This window comes from Lagenorhynchus albirostris, chromosome 5 (assembly GCF_949774975.1).
Source record: "Lagenorhynchus albirostris chromosome 5, mLagAlb1.1, whole genome shotgun sequence".
Lineage (NCBI taxonomy): Eukaryota > Metazoa > Chordata > Mammalia > Artiodactyla > Delphinidae > Lagenorhynchus > Lagenorhynchus albirostris.
Genome location: NC_083099.1, coordinates 27,868,987 through 27,885,960, shown reverse-complemented (window position 1 = coordinate 27,885,960; position 16,974 = coordinate 27,868,987). Strand labels below are relative to the sequence as shown.

At 48.8% G+C, this 16,974-nt stretch overlaps 1 protein-coding gene across 6 annotated transcripts in view; it reads left to right on the top strand.

Annotated features, from left to right (window-relative positions):
• The window catches only part of ESYT3 (extended synaptotagmin 3), a 56,812-nt gene that overhangs the window by 15,841 nt on the left and 23,997 nt on the right, over positions 1-16,974 (top strand). For all 6 annotated transcript variants that reach the window (XR_009540654.1, XR_009540653.1, XM_060149761.1 and 3 more), the window contains exons 2-5: positions 4,033-4,074; positions 5,432-5,566; positions 14,985-15,061; positions 16,657-16,723. Coding sequence is in view for 4 of the 6 variants with exons in the window: in XM_060149761.1 (XP_060005744.1) it covers positions 4,033-4,074; positions 5,432-5,566; positions 14,985-15,061; positions 16,657-16,723 (321 nt within the window). In the remaining 2 variants the exon portion in view is untranslated. The remainder of the gene's footprint in view (positions 1-4,032; positions 4,075-5,431; positions 5,567-14,984; positions 15,062-16,656; positions 16,724-16,974) is intronic.

The window sequence follows — 16,974 nt, the reverse complement described above, 5'->3', positions numbered from 1 at the left end:
TAGTGAAAATAAAACTACCATACGACCCAGAATCCCACTACTGGGCATATACCCTGAGAAAACCATAATTCAAAAAGAGTCATGTACCACAATGTTCATTGCAGCTCTATTTACAATAGCCAGGACATGGAAGCAACCTAAGTGTCCATCAACAGATGAATGGATAAAGAAGATGTGGCACATATATACAGTGGAATATTACTCAGCCATAAAAAGAAACGAAATTGAGTTATTTGTAGTGAGGTAGATGGACCTGGAGTCTGTCATACAAAGTGAAGTAAGTCAGAAAGAGAAAAACAAATACTGTATGCTAACACATATATATGGAATCTAAAAAAAAAAAAAAAAAGGTTCTGAAGAACCTAGGGGCAGGACAGGAATAAAGACGCAGACATAGAGAATGGACTTGAGGACACAGGGAGGGGGAAGGGTAAGCTGGGACGAAGTGAGAGAGTGGCATGGACATATATACACTACCAAATGTAAAATAGAGAGCTTGTGGGAAGCAGCCACATAGCACAGGGAGATCAGCTCGGTGCTTTGTGACCACGTAGAGGGGTGGGATAGGGTGGGTGGGAGGGAGATGCAACAGGGAGGAGATATGGGGATATATGTATATATATAGCTGATTCACTTTGTTATACAGCAGAAACTAACACAAAATTGTAAAGCAATTATACTCAAATAAAGATGTTAAAAAAATTGCCTTAGTGAGAGTGTGGCGAGAAATTATACGCCTATCTCATCTGCTATAAAAAAAATTCCAGACAGATTTTAAATGCGAAAGCTAAAACACAAAACCAGTAGATAAAAACATAGAATACGGGCTTCCCTGGTGGCGCAGTGGTTGAGAGTCCGCCTGCCGATGCAGGGGACACGGGTTCGTGGCCGGGTCTGGGAAGATCCCACATGCCGCGGAGCGGCTGGTCCCGTGAGCCATGGCCGCTGAGCCTGCGCGTCCGGAGCCTGTGCTCCGCAGCGGGAGAGGCCACAACAGTGAGAGGCCCGTGTACCACAAAAAAAAAAAAAAAAAAAGTAGAATAACTTTGAGAATTTGGAGTAGGGAAAGGTCCAGATTATAATGGGAGAACAGACTCATTTGTCTTCATGGAACTGAGGAAGCATGGTGTAAGCAGCTGCCCCATGTCAGCCTGTCTCATTTCCATCCCTGGTCCAGAACTTACTCAGGGGCAGCCACGAAGAAGGTGGCCCGGCCCTTGTGTTGGCTCCCTGGGGAGGGATGACATGGCTGAGATTCGGACCTAGGGAGGCCCTACAGGTGCCTAAGGCAGAATAAGCTGTCTTGATGGTCTCTTATTTTCTTTGTCTGAATCGCTGGTCTGGTCAGGGGTTCAGACTCACTCTCTGGGGGAATCTTTTAGACAGGAGCCTCAAATACAGGCATGGGTGGCCAGGAGAGACCATGACAACGTCCTCGGAGTGGGCCCTGGGCTTTCCATTGCTGTCCTCAGTGTCAGGGTGAGTGTGGGTCACTCTGATGCAGGGTTGGGCAGGTCATCGGTGCCTCCCATCAACCCTGACTGAACTTCTGGATCACGCCAGGAACTTGTTAAAAATAAATTGGAAGGCCCACGCCTACTGATTCAGTAGGCGTGAGGCAGTGCAGGAATCTTCGTCTGACTAGATCCCAAGTGTGGGCAAAAGCTGGATCACCTTTCCAGGGTTCAGCAGATCAGAGCTTCTCAGCTTCCCGGGGTGAGAATCACATGCACAGGGGTGCAGGATGTTGGAAGGGGTACGCACATAGGGTGTATGGGGACGGGATGGGAAGTGCAGTGTTGGGACAGCAGGAAGGGTGTGAGGGGTCCAGCCAGTAGGCTTGGGCACAAGAGGAGCAGAGGCACCAGTGACAGCCCCACTGTAGGCAAACTCTCCCCTTTGTGGCGGTGCCCCTCCCCCTGCCTTGGTGCTGATCCTGTACTGGAATAGCCTGTTAATTGCATGCTTCCTTCACCAACCTGAGCACTCCTTGAGGACAAGACCTTGCATTCATTCATTCATACATTCATTCATTCCACAAATAGTTATTAAGACATTCATACACCAGGGACAGGTGCTAACAGGAAGCACGGCTGAGTCAGCCCACCAGAGCCTGTGGTCTGGTAAGGAGGCAGGCGGAAGATCAAGCGGCTCTCATAAGGTGTGTTGAAAGCTGTGATGAAGAAGCAGCAACACATACTAGGGACACCTAGCCCCAGCTTGAGCGACCTGGAAAGGCTGCCTGGAAGAAGGGAAGTCTAAGAGGGTGGTGAATGGAGCAATCACCATGGAGAAAGAGGTCTGTTTCAGACCCACGTGCAGGAGTTTTTACTTCAGTGCTGGGCAGTGAGTGTAATAGGGAGAAATGGAAGGGTCTCACCCTACACTTGGCTGGAACCCAGCTTGGGACCTGACCCAGGGCAGCTGCAGTGCATGTGTGGTGAACTGGCCCCCTGCTCCCCCGATGCTTCCCTTCTGTTCCTGGGCTGGGCTGGCTCCCCTTCTGGGAACCAGGCAGTATTTTTCTGGCAGCACCTGGGAATATTAGACACTTCTCCAAGTTGGTATGGGCCACACTGCCCAGAGGTGGGGAAACTGAGGCTGGGCGAATGGCGTGATGTCCCAGGAGTCTCAGAAGCACTGAGCTCCCCTGAACTGTCAAGGCTGTTAAAAACTGCTCCTGAGAGAATGAAATCTCTCTCCGTCTCCTCCTGGGCGAGTGGCCTAGGCCTAGGTCTGCGTTTGGGCCCTCGGGGCATCGCCGGAACTAGCTCAGGGCCTGGCACTTGGCAGGACTGCACCAGGTGTGTGAACTGCATGGACGCATTTACTCAGTCCCTGGACAGTGCGCGTTCCGAGCCCCCAGGTGGGAAGGGCAGGCCCTTTCTCCACCTTCGGAGGTCCCAGGCCCACCGTGGATCTGATCCGGAGTTGGCCTCGTCCTCCGGGGACTTGCGGCACGGTGATAGTGATGGCCGTCCCTTCCGTTTTACTGATCCGTGTTCTGTGCCAGGCACCCATACACTCTTACGCTGTCCATCCCAGAAAACCCTGGTGGTGGTGCAGGGGCGGCCCTCGTGAGGGGTGGGTAGTGCATTCAGCAGACATATTCCGAGACTGAGACTTGTGGGGAGGGGGTTCAGCACCCTCAGAATCAGGTTACGCGATGGTTAGGCGACAGGATTGTCAATTCCCCTCAGAGACCCCCCCCCCCACCCAAGGGATGTGGCGGGACTCACCCAGCAGGCCCTGGAGGGAGCTGTGCTGTGACCATAGGATCTGGCCCAGGGGCCTCCCTGCCGGGGACAGGGGGGCTTGGGGGGGGCCGAGAGCCAAGGAGGGGCACGTCCACTCCCCAGTTGCCCCTGGAAACAACACGGTGCCCTTTTTGGCCTTTTATATTGGCACCAGTTACCTCTGGAGTCAGCACAATCACAATATATTAAGTGAAAAAAGCAGCCTGCAAAAAAGCACTGTGACCTCAATTTCTGTGAAAACTGCACATACTTGTTTCTGGAAAAGACTGGAAGGAAACGCATCAACCTGGTAATGACAGCTATCACCGGGCGGCGTTCTCTCATAAAAGCTTTTCCCTTTCGTTTAGCTGTATTTGCTAATTTTTTCTACAGGGGCTATGATTACTTGTGTCATTAAAGGGAATAAGGGGGACAGAATCTGCAAGAAGCAAACTCGGGTGTCACCCTGGGGAAGGCCCGGGTTGGGGTTCTGCGCTTCCACTGGGAAGGTGGGCTAGGGACGAGGGGAGGGCGGAGGGTCGCGGCAGAACTGCCCCTCTGTGCCTCCTGAGCCAGGAGCTGGCGGCCAAGGTCAGGTCAGTGTCAGGCTGCACGTGGGCGCCTTCGGGCTGGTTGTCCCCCCGCCTGGCCGCCTGCTGCACTCCTTGAGGGCAGGCCAGCTTCCAGTTTCCAGGGTAGGTCAGTGCAGCTCTGTGCTTGGGAGTGGGAACCCGCCTGGTTCCGCAGGGCGGGCAGGTCTCAAGTCTAACTTCCCCTCGGGGCTTCTGTTCCCTAGATCCACTTCCCGGACGTGGAGCGGGTCGAGTGGGCCAACAAGGTAAGGCCAGGGTGGGCCTGGGGGCACCAGCCTCACTCCAGGCTTCGTCCTCCCTTGCAGCCCTGGCTGAGTCACCCGAAGCCTGGACGGGGCGGCAGTGCGTGGACAAGGCGGTCCTGGTGGGAGCCCTGCCCGGGGAGGAGTAGAGATGGCCCTTAGTCGCTGGGGTGGGAGCCTTCTGCCTGTCGCTTGCTCTTCCCACCCTCCGGGTTCTTCTCATCACCAATGACTTTCTTTTCTAAAAAGAAACTATTTTTTATTGTGAAATTAATGCATGGCCACAGCAGAAAACTTAAAAGTACAGAGAAGCACAGAGCAAAATGCAGGCCCACCAGGCCGAGATCAGCGCATCCTGGGGAGAGGAAGGCAGTGATTCGGGAGTTGACAGCAGCTCCTGATCACTGAAGCATCCTGGTGATCAGGGAACCAGGGTTTCGCCTGGTTCCCAGCCCGGATCTGGCGGCACTGGCTGTGCAACCTCGAGCATGTTGCCTAACGTCTCAGAGTTGGTCCCCTCCTTTGTGCGATGGGAATAATGATGGTCCCTGCCTCGTGGGGTTGTTGTGAGTATTAATGAGGTAATTAAAACACCACAATGCCTGGCTCATCGAGGCCTGAGAGGGATAGGGGTGTTAAACCCAGAAACCGCACTTCCTTTAGGCTCCTCTGATTAGGGTTTGTAAAGGAGGAGCTGCATCTTTAAACTAAGGCCCAAGTCCCAGAGATGGAAGAGGCCTTTGCCCCAAACAGAACATATGGGCTGCTCTCCCCCGCCACCAACTCCCTGTCCCCGCTCCTTACCCCTCTCTGCTCACCATCTTCTGCCACCAGGTTCCATCTCTCCACCACCTTCCCTCTCCCCAGGTCCTACACTTGGTTCCCAGCACCATGAGTCGTCCTGCTGCAGAACTCAGCTACAGGCAGCCTTCCCCAATTGCTAGAAAAAAATTTAAATCCACAGGAAACAACTTAAATTTCTCTTCTGTGGCTTTTTTTTTCTTTTCTTTTCTTCTTAAACCTCTGGCACGTGCTACTTCTTGTTTACACCACAGTGTTGTTCAGGTAGCTTATGTTTTAGCACAGAACTAAAGGGCCTCATCATATTAAGTTTAGTGGGTGACTATTTCATGGTGGGCTGCGAAATGACAGCAAATCTTGGGATCTAACTGTAAGAGTGAGAACCACAGCTGTAGTTATCCGATGTCTGATGGACAGATGGACGGATAGGTGGGTAGATGGGATAGGGGGGTCAGGCAGGCAGATGGGTGCTGCAGCATAAGGGCCACCCCTGAGCAGCCATGGGTCTGGGGCAGGGGGCACAGACCTGACCACCAAAGGCCCCTTCCTGTCCTCCCAGGTCATCTCCCACATCTGGCCCTACCTAAGCATGATCATAGAAAACAAGTTCCGGGAGAAACTCGAGCCCAAGATCCGGGAGAAGAACGTGCACCTGAGGACCTTCACCTTCTCCAAGCTCTACTTTGGACAGAAGGTCAGTGCTGTCTCGGGCAGGGCAGCCGGACCTACGGTGCAGGCTTTTCTCCAGCCCCTGCCAGGGGTCACTCACAGGGGGCCCATTCCCCACCTGCACTTCCCAGCCTCTCGGCCTCAGGCTAAACCCCTCAGTCCCTAGTCCCATCACCACCATCTCTACAGGTTCCGGGGAAGCCTGGCTCAGAGAAAAGGTACAGGAGAGGTGGGAAATAATTCCACCCTTCTTAAGCAAAATTTAGAGAACATGCCATGTGGTGGTGGAAGCCAGCCTGACACAAAGACGTACAAGTCACGCTTCCTAGCCTCAGCATCAGCTGGGGAGAACTCACCACGGTGGAGTGGGGTAGTCAGTGCCTCAAAGCAGTGACTAATTCTCTACCTATTTGTTGATGCTGGCTATCCGTGTTATAAGCCTAGGCTAGTTCTGTGAAGATACTTGGTGACCCAGGATAAAAGTGTGTGTGTTGAACACACCTAATGTCATGTCCCTATTCTAGGCTGCATTTCCTATTCCAGCCTCTTGCCCCACTCTTTCTGCCCCTCAGTGCCCCACTGATGTAAAAGTGTTATTTTGATCATCAGAAAATGCATACCCCGGGCAGAGCCGCTGTGAGCTCCATCACCCCGCAAATCAGAGGCACTGGTATCTGGTCAGCTCCAGAAGAAGCAGATGCAGAGGGCAGGCCAGCCTGATGAGAGCTGTTGGCCAGCCCCGGGGTGTGTGCCCCGCTGGCCTCCCGAGTGGCGGCAGATCAGGCTTACCTGAGCCCTGAAGGTTCTGGCTGAAGCCACTCAGGCTCTGCCAGGACTCGCTCGTCCCAGCATCTGTTGGCTCATTTGTTCTTTCCCTGTTTCACTCACGTATGGCTTCCTGAGCACGGCCGTGTGCAAGGCACTGTAGACAGAGATGGTGTGGCTGTGCCCCTGCCTTCAGGAAGGTCCCTGTCCTGTCGTGGAGACAGACGTACAAATTGGTGGGTGACGGACACCCCCATGGCAGTGCATGCACGACATGGAGGAACCCGTGGCTTCAGCAGTGGCGGGGTGTGGGAGTGTGGTAGTCAGGGAGGATTTCTGGGAGGGGTGATGTCTGAGTTGGCGTTTGAAGAACTCAGCAGGCAAAGAGGTAGGAAGCTTGCGGACCGCTGTGTTCATAGCAGAGCCTGCCCGGCCAGGCTGCTTGTTGGGTGGTGATGCCGGTGGGACAGCGGGCCCTTGCTGGTGGCGGAAGCAGGCAGGCCTAGTGATGTCAGAGAGACCGCAGTGAGCGGTCCTGAAGCGAGATCTTAGTTCCCTACCCAGGAATTGGACCTGGGGAGCCTGGATGAAAACCAGGAATCCTAACCGCTAGACCACCGGGGGCTATAGGCTAGAAGCAAAGTGGCCCTGACACTTGCCCCCATTTGAAAGCAAGAATGTTTCAAGGAGGCAAAAGCTGTAAAAACAGGTACAAAGTTTATTATCAGAGACACAGCATAACATGTGAGAGAACACGCAGAGAAATTGTTTAAGGCAGAATCGAGGCAGAAATACACACCCAGAGAGAAAGGCGGTGGGCATCCTCCCTAATGAGGAGGAGGGCCGTAGAGGCCGTTAAATCGTCTTATGTAGGGCAGTTCTTCCGGGTCTTCGTTTACATTTGGCCAATGGTCTCATTTCTTTTCCCACATCTGACTGGTCCTAGGACCCTCCCCAAGATGCGTGCGCAACTTTTTGCTAAGATGGATCCCACTGCAGAGGACTGTGGGTGCATGTCCACACTTATTATAGGGGGGCGCCCCCTCCCTTTTTGACCCCCAAGGACCCTTCCTGCGCATGTGAAGACAGAGACGTTTTCCTTGACCTCAGGACTGGTCATCTTATCTCTTTACTTCAGCAGAGCTCAGCTCTTGCCACCAACTTTGTCCTTGGAGCATCTGGGGAAAAACAAAGCTTCAAATTGACTCCTCTTGACAAACACCAGCTGTCCAGCCAGGGACCCATCCATCTCCCATCTCACTAGGAGTGGCTAATCCTGAGAGATGATTTTCACCCTGTCACGAAAACCTGGCGGGGGTGGGGGGGCGGTGGGGGGGGGGGCACCTGCAAGTTGACCAGATGCCCCAGCCCCACAGGAGAAATAGCTGGCTTCTGGCCCTGCATTCAAAGCCCTTCGTGTTCTGGCTCCTCCCACACCTCTTAGCTCTCCCATCCCTCTCCTCTCCACTGCGGGGGAAGGCGGGGGCATCACAGAGGCCTTCCTCACGTGAGCTTCCTGGGCTTGGCCAGGCTCAGTGCGCTCACTACACCCACTCCCTTCACGCCCATGAGTGTTTCCTGCTTCCTCTGATTCCCACGTCCATGCCCAGCTCTGCTCACTGCTGTGATGACCTTGGGCCAGTGACTTAACCTCTCTGAGCTCCAGTTTCCTCATCTGTAAAAAGAAAGGAATCACTTCTAAGGGTGGTTGTGAAGCATGACTAACAGGCCTGGCGTCAGGGCCACTCTGCGTGGGTGGGTGAGCAGTGCTCCACGTGGGGCACCTGACCAGCCTGACGCCCCACGCTCACTGTGAGCCCTGAGCCAGGGCCGCCCTGCCTGGCACAGAGGAAACGCTCACAGTGGTAACTCCTCCTCTCTGTGGCGAGGCCTCCAGGTAGGCAGCCTTCTCCAGGGCTGGTCTCTGCAGATGGGGGTCTTGGGGCTGGCTGAGCTTCCACAGGTGCCTGCAAACCAGCCCCCAGCCCAGGAGCAGACTTCAGGCTGGGGCAGGTCGGTGACAGGCCCCTTCCTCCTCCCGAGGCTTCTGCTGGTTTTTCTGGGTCTTCTACATCAAGCCAGGTGCTGTGTGGCCTAAAGCTTCTACAATTCTGGGGGCCCTCTTAAAGGAAAAGAATTTTTTTTACATCTTTATTGGAGTATAATTGCTTTACAATGGTGTGTTAGTTTCTGCTTTATAACGAAGTGAATCAGTTATACATATACATATGTTCTCATATCTCTTCCCTCTTGTGTCTCCCTCCCTCCCACCCGCCCTATCCCAACCCTCTAGGCGGTCACAAAGCACCGAGCTGATCTCCCTGTGCTATGCGGCTGCTTCCCACTAGCTATCTATTTAACGTTTGGTAGTGTATATGTGTCCATGCCTCTCTCTAGCTTTGTCACAGCTTACCCTTGCCCCTCCCCATATCCTCAAGTCCATTCTCAAGTAGGTCTGTGTCTTTATTCCCGTCTTACCCCTAGGTACTTCATGACATTTTTTTTTCTTAGATTCCATATATATGTGTTAGCATACGGTATTTGTCTTTCTCTTTCTGACTTACTTCACTCTGTATGACAGACTCTAGGTCCATCCACCTCATTGCAAATAGCTCAATTTCGTTTCTTTTTATGGCTGAGTAATATTCCATTGTATATATGTGCCACATCTTTATCCATTCATCTGATGATGGACACTTAGGTTGTTTCCATCTCCTGGCTATTGTAAATAGAGCTGCAATGAACATTTTGGTACATGACTCTTTTTGAATTATGGTTTTCTCAGGGTATATGCCCAGTAGTGGGATTGCTGGGTCATATGGTAGTTCTATTTGTAGTTTTCTAAGGAACCTCCATACTGTTCTCCATAGTGGCTGTACCAATTCACATTCCCATCAGCAGTGCAAGAGTGTTCCCTTTTCTCCACACCCTCTCCAGCATTTATTGTTTGTAGATTTTTTGATGATGGCCATTCTGACTGGTGTGAGATGATATCTCAGTGTAGTTTTGATTTGCATTTCTCTAATGATTAATGATGTTGAGCATTCTTTCATGTGTTTGCTGGCAATCTGTATATCTTCTTTGGAGAAATGTCTATTTAGGTCTTCTGCCCATTTTTGGATTGGGTTGTTTGTTTTTTTGTTATTGAGCTGCATGAGCTGCTTGTAAATTTTGGAGATTAATCCTTTGTCAGTTGCTTCATTTGCAAATATTTTCTCCCATTCTGAGGGTTGTCTTTTCGTCTTGTTTATGGTTTCCTTTGCTGTGCAAAAGCTTTGAAGTTTCATTAGGTCCCATTTGTTTATTTTTGTTTTTATTTCCATTTCTCTAGGAGGTGGGTCAAAAAGGATCTTGCTGTGATTTATGTCATAGAGTGTTCTGCCTATGTTTTCCTCTAAGAGTTTGATAGTTTCTGGCCTTACATTTAGGTCTTTAATCCATTTTGATCTTATTTTTGTGTATGGTGTTAGGGAGTGATCTAATCTCATACTTTTACATGTACCTGTCCAGTTTTCCCAGCACCATTTATTGAAGAGGCTGTCCTTTCTCCACTGTACATTCCTGCCTCCTTTATCAAAGATAAGGTGACCATATGTACGTGGGTTTATCTCTGGGCTTTCTATCCTGTTCCATTGATCTATATGTCTGTTTTTGTGCCAGTACCATACTGTCTTGATTACTGTAGCTTTGTAGTATAATCTGAAGTCAGGGAGCCTGATTCCTCCAGCTCCGTTTTTCGTTCTCAAGATTGCTTTGGCTATTCGGTGTCTTTTGTGTTTCCATACAAATTATGAAATTTTTTGTTCTAGTTCTGTGAAAAATGCCAGTGGTAGTTTGATAGGGATTGCATTGAATCTGTAGATTGCTTTGGGTAGTAGAGTCATTTTCACAATGTCGATTCTTCCAATCCAAGAACATGGTATATCTCTCCATCTGTTTGTATCATCTTTAATTTCTTTCATCAGTGTCTTATAATTTTCTGTATACAGGTCTTTTGTCTCCTTAGGTAGGTTTATTCCTAGATATTTTATTCTTTTTGTTGCAATGGTAAATGGGAGTGTTTTCTTGATTTCACTTTCAGATTTTTCATCATTAGTGTATAGGAATGCCAGAGATTTCTGTGCATTAATTTTGTATCCTGCTACTTTACCAGATTCATTGATTAGCTCCAGTAATTTTCTGGTAGCATCTTTAGGATTCTCTATGTATAGTATCATGTCATCTGCAAACAGTGACAGCTTTACTTCTTCTTTTCCAATTTGGATTCCTTTTATTTCCTCTTCTTCTCTGATTGCTGTGGCTAAAACTTCCAAAACTATGTTGAATAACAGTGGTGAGAGCGGGCAACCTTGTCTTGTTCCTGATCTTAGTGGAAATGCTTTGTTTTTCACCATTGAGGACGATGTTGGCAGTGGGTTTTTCATATATGGCCTTTATTATATTGTCGAAAATTCCCTCTATGCCTACTTCCTGGAGGATTTTTATCATAAATGGGTGTTGAATTTTGTCGAAAGCTTTCTCTGCATTTATTGAGATGACCATATGGTTTTTCTCCTTCGGTTTGTTAATATGGTGTATCACTTTGATTGATTTGCATATATTGAAGAATCCTTGCATTCCTGGAATAAACCCCACTTGATCATGGTGTATGATCTTTTTAATGTGCTGTTGGATTCTGTTTGCTAGTATTTTGTTGAGGATTTTTGCATCTATGTTCATCAGTGATATTGGCCTATAGTTTTCTTTCTTTGTGACATCCTTGTCTGGTTTTGGTATCAGGGTGATGGTGGTCTTGTAGAATGAGTTTGGGAGTGTTCCTCCCTCTGCTATATTTTGGAAGAGTTTGAGAAAGATAGGTGTTAGCTCTTCTCTAAATTTTTGAAAGAATTCGCCTGTGAAGCCATCTGGTCCTGGGCTTTTGTTTGTTGGAAGATTTTTTTTTTCTAAAGTTACTTTTTTTTTTTTTTTAATTTATTTTTGGCTGTGTTGGGTCTTCGTTTCTGTGCGAGGGCTTTCTCTAGTTGTGGCAAGCAGGGGCCACTCTTCATTGCGGTGCATGGGCCTCTCACTATCGCGGCCTCTCTTGTTGCAGAGCACAGGCTCCAGACGCGCAGTCTCAGTAATTGTGGCTCACGGGGCTAGTTGCTCTGTGGCATGTGGGATCTTCCCAGGCCAGGGCTCAAACCCATGTCCCCTGCATTAGCAGGCAGATTCTCAACCACTGCACCACCAGAGAAGCCCTGTTGGAAGATTTTTAATCATAGTTTCAATTTCAGTGCTTGTGATTGGTCTGTTCATATTTTCTGTTTCTTCCTGATTCAGTCTTGGCAGGTTGTTCATTTCTATGATTTTGTCCATTTCTTCCAGGTTGTCCATTTTATTGGCATAGAGTTGCTTGTAGTAATCTCTCATGATCCTTTGTATTTCTGCAGTGTCAGTTGTTAATTTTCCTTTTTCATTTCTAATTCTATTGATTTGAGCCCTCTCCCTTTATTTCTTGATGAGTCTGGCAAATGGTTTATCAATTTTGTTTATCTTCTCAAAGAACCAGCTTTTAGTTTTATTGATCTTTGCTATTGTTTCCTTCATTTCTTTTTCATTTATTTCTGATCTGATCTTTATGATTTCTTTCCTTCAGCTAACTTTGGGGTTTTTTTGTTCTTCTTTCTCTAATTGCTTGAGGTGCAAGGTTAGGTTGTTTATTCGAGATGTTTCCTGTTTCTTAAGGTAGGATTATATTGATATAAACTTCCCTCTTAGAACTGCTTTTGCTGAATCCCATAGGTTTTGGGTAATAGTGTCTCCATTGTCATTTGTTTCTAGGTTTTGTTTTTTACTTCCTCTTTGATTTCTTCAGTGATCACTTCGTTATTAAGTAGTGTATTGTTTAGCCTCCATGTGTTTGTATTTTTTACAGATTTCTTCCTGTAATTGATACCTAGCCTCATAGTGTTGTGGTCGGAAAAGATACTTGATACAATTTCAATATTCTTAAATTTACCAAGGCTTGATTTGTGACCCAAGATATGATCTATGCTGGAGAATGTTCCATGAGCACTTGAGAAGAATGTGTATTCTGTTGTTTTTGGATGGAATGTCCTATAAATATCAATTAAGTGCATCTTGTTTAATGTATCATTTAAAGCTTGTGTTTCCTTATTTATTTTCATTTTGGATGATCTGTCCATTGGTGAAAGTGGGGTGTTAAAGTCCCCTACTATGATTGTGTTACTGTCGATTTCCCCTTTTATGGCTGTTAGTATTTGCCTTATGTATTGTGGTACTCCTATGTTGGGTCATAGATATTTACAATTGTGATATCTTCTTCTTGGATTGATCCCTTGATCATTATGTAGTGTCCTTCTTTGTCTCTTCTAATAGTCTTTATTTTAAAGTCTATTTTATCTGATATGAGAATAGCTATTCCAGCTTTCTTTTGGTTTCCATTTGCATGGAATATCTTTTTCCATCCCCTCACTTTCAGTCTGTATGTGTCCCTAGGTCTGAAGTGGGTCTCTTGTAGACAGCATATATATGGGTCTTGTTTTTGTATCCATTCAGCCAGTCTGTGTCTTTTGGTGGGAGCATTTAATCCATTTACATTTAAGGTAATTATCGATATGTATGTTCCTATTCCCATTTTCTTAATTGTTTTTGGTTTGTTATTATAGGTCTTTTCCTTCTCTTGTGTTTCTTGCCTAGAGAAGATCCTTTAGCATTTGTTGTAAAGGTGGTTTGGTGGTGCTGAACTCTCTCAGCTTTTGCTTGTCTGTAAAGGTTTTAATTTCTCCATCAAATCTGAATGAGATCCTTGCTGGGTAGGGTAATCTTGGTTATAGGTTCTTCTCCTTCATCACTTTCAGTATGTCCTGCCAGTCCCTTCTGGCTTGCAGAGTTTCTGCTGAAAGATCAGCTGTTAACCTTATGGGGATTCCCTTGTGTGTTATTTGTTGTTTTTCCCTTGCTGCTTTTAATATGTTTTCTCTGTATTTAATTTTTGACAGTTTGATTATTATGTGTCTTGGCGTGTTTCTCCTTGGATTTATCCTGTATGGGATTCTCTGTGCTTCCTGGACTTGATTAACTATTTGCTTTCCCATATTAGGGAAGTTTTCAACTATAATCTCTTCAAATATTTTCTCAGTCCCTTTCTTTTTCTCTTCTTCTTCTGGAACCCCTATAATCCGAATGTTGGTGCGTTTAATGTTGTCCCAGAGGTCTCTGAGACTGTCCTCAGTTCTTTTCATTCTTTTTTCTTTATTCTGCTCTGCAGTAGTTATTTCCACTGTTTTATCTTCCAGGTCACTTATCCGTTCTTCTGCCTCTCTTATTCTGCTATTGATCCCTTCTAGAGTATTTTTAATTTCATTTATTGTGTTGTTCATCATTGCTTGTTTCATCTTTAGTTCTTCTAGGTCCTTGTTAAATGTTTCTTGCATTTTCTCTATTCTATTTCCAAGATTTTGGATCATCTTTACTATCATTATTCTGAATTCTCTTTCAGGTAGACTGCCTATTTCCTCTTCATTTGTTAGGTCTGGTGGGTTTTTATCTTGCTCCTTCATCTGCTGTGTGTTTTTCTGTCTTCTCATTTTGCTTATCTTACTGTGTTTGGGGTCTCCTTTTTGCAGGCTGCAGGTTCGTAGTTCCCGTTGTTTTCGGTGTCTGTCCCCAGTGGCTAAAGTTGGTTCAATGGGTTGTGTAGGCTTCCTGGTGGAGGGGACTAGTGCCTGTGTTCTGGTGGATGAGGCTGGATCTTGTCTTTCTGCTGGGCAGGTCCACGTCTGGTGGTGTGTTTTGGGGTGTCTGTGGACTTATTATAATTTTAGGCAGCCTCTCTGCTAATGGGTGGGGTTGTGTTCCTGTCTTGCTAGTTGTTTGGCATAGGGTGTCCAGCACTGTAGCTTGCTGGCCGTTGAGTGAAGCTGGGTGTTGGTGTTGAGATGGAGATCTCTGGGAGATTTTCGCCATTTGATATTACGTGGAGCTGGGAGGTCTCTTGTGGACCAGTGTCCTGAAGTTGGTTCTCCCACCTCAGAGGCATAGCACTGACTCCTGGCTGCAGCACCAAGAGCCTTTCATCCACACGGCTTGGGGAGGAGGCAGCCAGGGCAAAGAAAAAGAATTTTAAACTTAAAGTGTAAAACCAGGTCAAAAATGAATGTTGGATAAATATGAGAACGTATGAGAAAATAAATCACAACAAGTTGTACTTTTACAAAAGCTGACATATCACACATATCACAAACTCTGGGAAAAGTTACATAATCATTTAAATGAACTGTTCAAGATATCCCTGTAATACTTTTGTTCCTGCATTTTTGGCTCCATACTCTTTGATAACCTTTGCATGTGACAGTGCATTTGTAAGCATCACTTTCCATGGAGAGAATAGAAGGATAATAGAATCTTTCCTCTAGTGTGGTCGATTGAACTTTTTTCTCCAACATTTTATTATGAAAAATTTTTGTTTGTTTGGAGAGGGAGGTGTCAGGGTGCCGAGGATGGGCAGGGACTGCAGGGTGGATTTCTGCTTTCATGCCTCATCCCGGGAGTGCAGTGGTCACGCTGGTTGTTGTGGACAAAGCCCAGCTCTGGGCAGGGAGCCAGCAGCACCCCAACCCCTGCCCCCTGCCTGCAAGACCCCTGCTGACCCAGTCCTCTGGCATCTCTTCCAGTGCCCCAGGATCAACGGCATCAAGGTGCACACTAACAAGTGCAACCGGAGACAGGTGGTCCTGGACCTGAAGATCTGGTGAGCCCTCGTGCCCCTGGGGCCAGGTGTGGAGGGCGGGAGAACACTGTGGGAAGAGCCAGGTTGAAGATGGAGTCGCAGGGAAACACTCATTTGGGGTGTGAAAGCCCCTCACAGCACATATGCCCCTTCATCCCCCTGGGCTGGAGCACAAGGTCCCTGCTGGGACGGGGAGGAGTGGCAAGAGAACGGATGGTCCCAGGGGAGCCACTACTGTCTGAGCCCTCAGCCCAGGCCTGGCTTCTCCCATAGACCAGGCACCAGGCGTGTTTTGGGTACCAAGGCCTGGGCAACAGAGCTTTCTTAGAGGCCAGGTCACCTGGAGGGTCAGACCAGCTGTCTCAGAGAGGATGTAGCAAGAGAAAGCAAGTGTGATGAGAAAATGTAGGGACTTGTGGTGCAACCCAGGGAGCTCCGAGCACAGGCTGTGAAAGGCCAGCAGGAGAACTGGGCTCTGTGGTACCTCAGAAAAACTAAAGGATGCAAAGACACAGAAGTGACTTGTTCAGTGTGTCGGGCAGGGGCATCCCTTTTGAATGAGGTTTGTAATAGGCTTGAGTTAGAGAGAATGGAGATTCAATCCAGGAAGTCTTCCTGGAGGTGGTGGGATTTGAACTGTGCTTAAAGGACCAAGGATAAACTCCTGAGGTTCCAGAAGGTTGCCATTCACTTCCAGTGCCTCTGTATTTCCTGTCCTTAGCCCAGAGGCTGGCGCTGAGAACATGTTGGGAAGACAGGAGGCAACTCCAGAACACCCATCACTGTATGGGGGCTGGTCTCAAGTGTGTTGAGATGGTAATGGCAATTGGGCCCTCCCGGCCCCAAGGCTCTGCCACAAGATCCTGTGTGAATAGTGGGGGCACGTCAAGGTCATCTAGCCCACGCGCCCAGCTTTCCAGTCATCTCAGGGAGCCCCTGGGGTCCCTGAGTTCCCCCTGCCCTTCCAGGGGACACTCAGCATTTCTGTGACGTCTAGCTCCTCTGCCTGTGCCATGCAGATATTTGATGGCCACCCTGTCCCTCTGCATCTCCTTCAGTCTTTTGATGGGGTCTCTGCTCTCTACTTTCAAGGGCACCCATTCTGGGCTTCCTGTGCCCATCGCATGGCAGGAGTTGCCAGCTGAACTCAGGCTTCTGAGAACTTGTTACTGTGCCCACCTCACCACCACCCCCAGCAACAGCCTGCATGAATGGTGGATGGAGGCTGCGGGGCTGCTCTGTGTCCCTGGGGAAGAGGCCTGGGTAGAGATGGGGCAGAGGCATAGCAGTGTGCACACCCAGACCCCCTCCTTCGCATCTGCGGGGTGTCGTGGGGCGAAGTGGTGCCCAGAGGTCTCTGCCCTCGTGGGCAGAGGGGGGGATGCACGTGGGACCTCTGGGTGCGGGGACCCCGGGGGCTGCCTTGGGGGGTCTGGGCAGTGTCTGCGCAGAGCTGAGAAAAGCCGAGGCTGTCAGGGAGTCCACATCCAGGTGATGCAGGGCTCAGGCTTGGCCATCTGGGCTTGGGCTGGGCTGCACTGGGCAAGTCTCCCAACCTCTCCTGAGTCGTGGACCTGCCCCTCCTCTCTACCTTCCTTCTCCCTCCCCACTTTCAGCTACATCGGGGACTGTGAGATCAGCGTGGAGCTGCAGAAGCTACAGGCTGGTGTGAAAGGGATCCAGGTGGGTGGAGCCCGGCGTGACTGCCTCCAGGTTGTGGGTCAAGGCAGGGGAAGCGTGCTTATGCTGGAGGAGGCTGCAGCTGGGGTGTTGACACCAAGCACAGAGGCTAGTACCAATCAAGGGACTCCAGGTCCGAGATCATAGGGCCAGGAAGTGGTGGCTTGGTTTCACCACCCCGCCGCTCAGGACAGCCCCACACCTGCCTCTGTTCATCAAACCCCCCTGCCAGAGAGGCTTCGACTGCCCTGGGA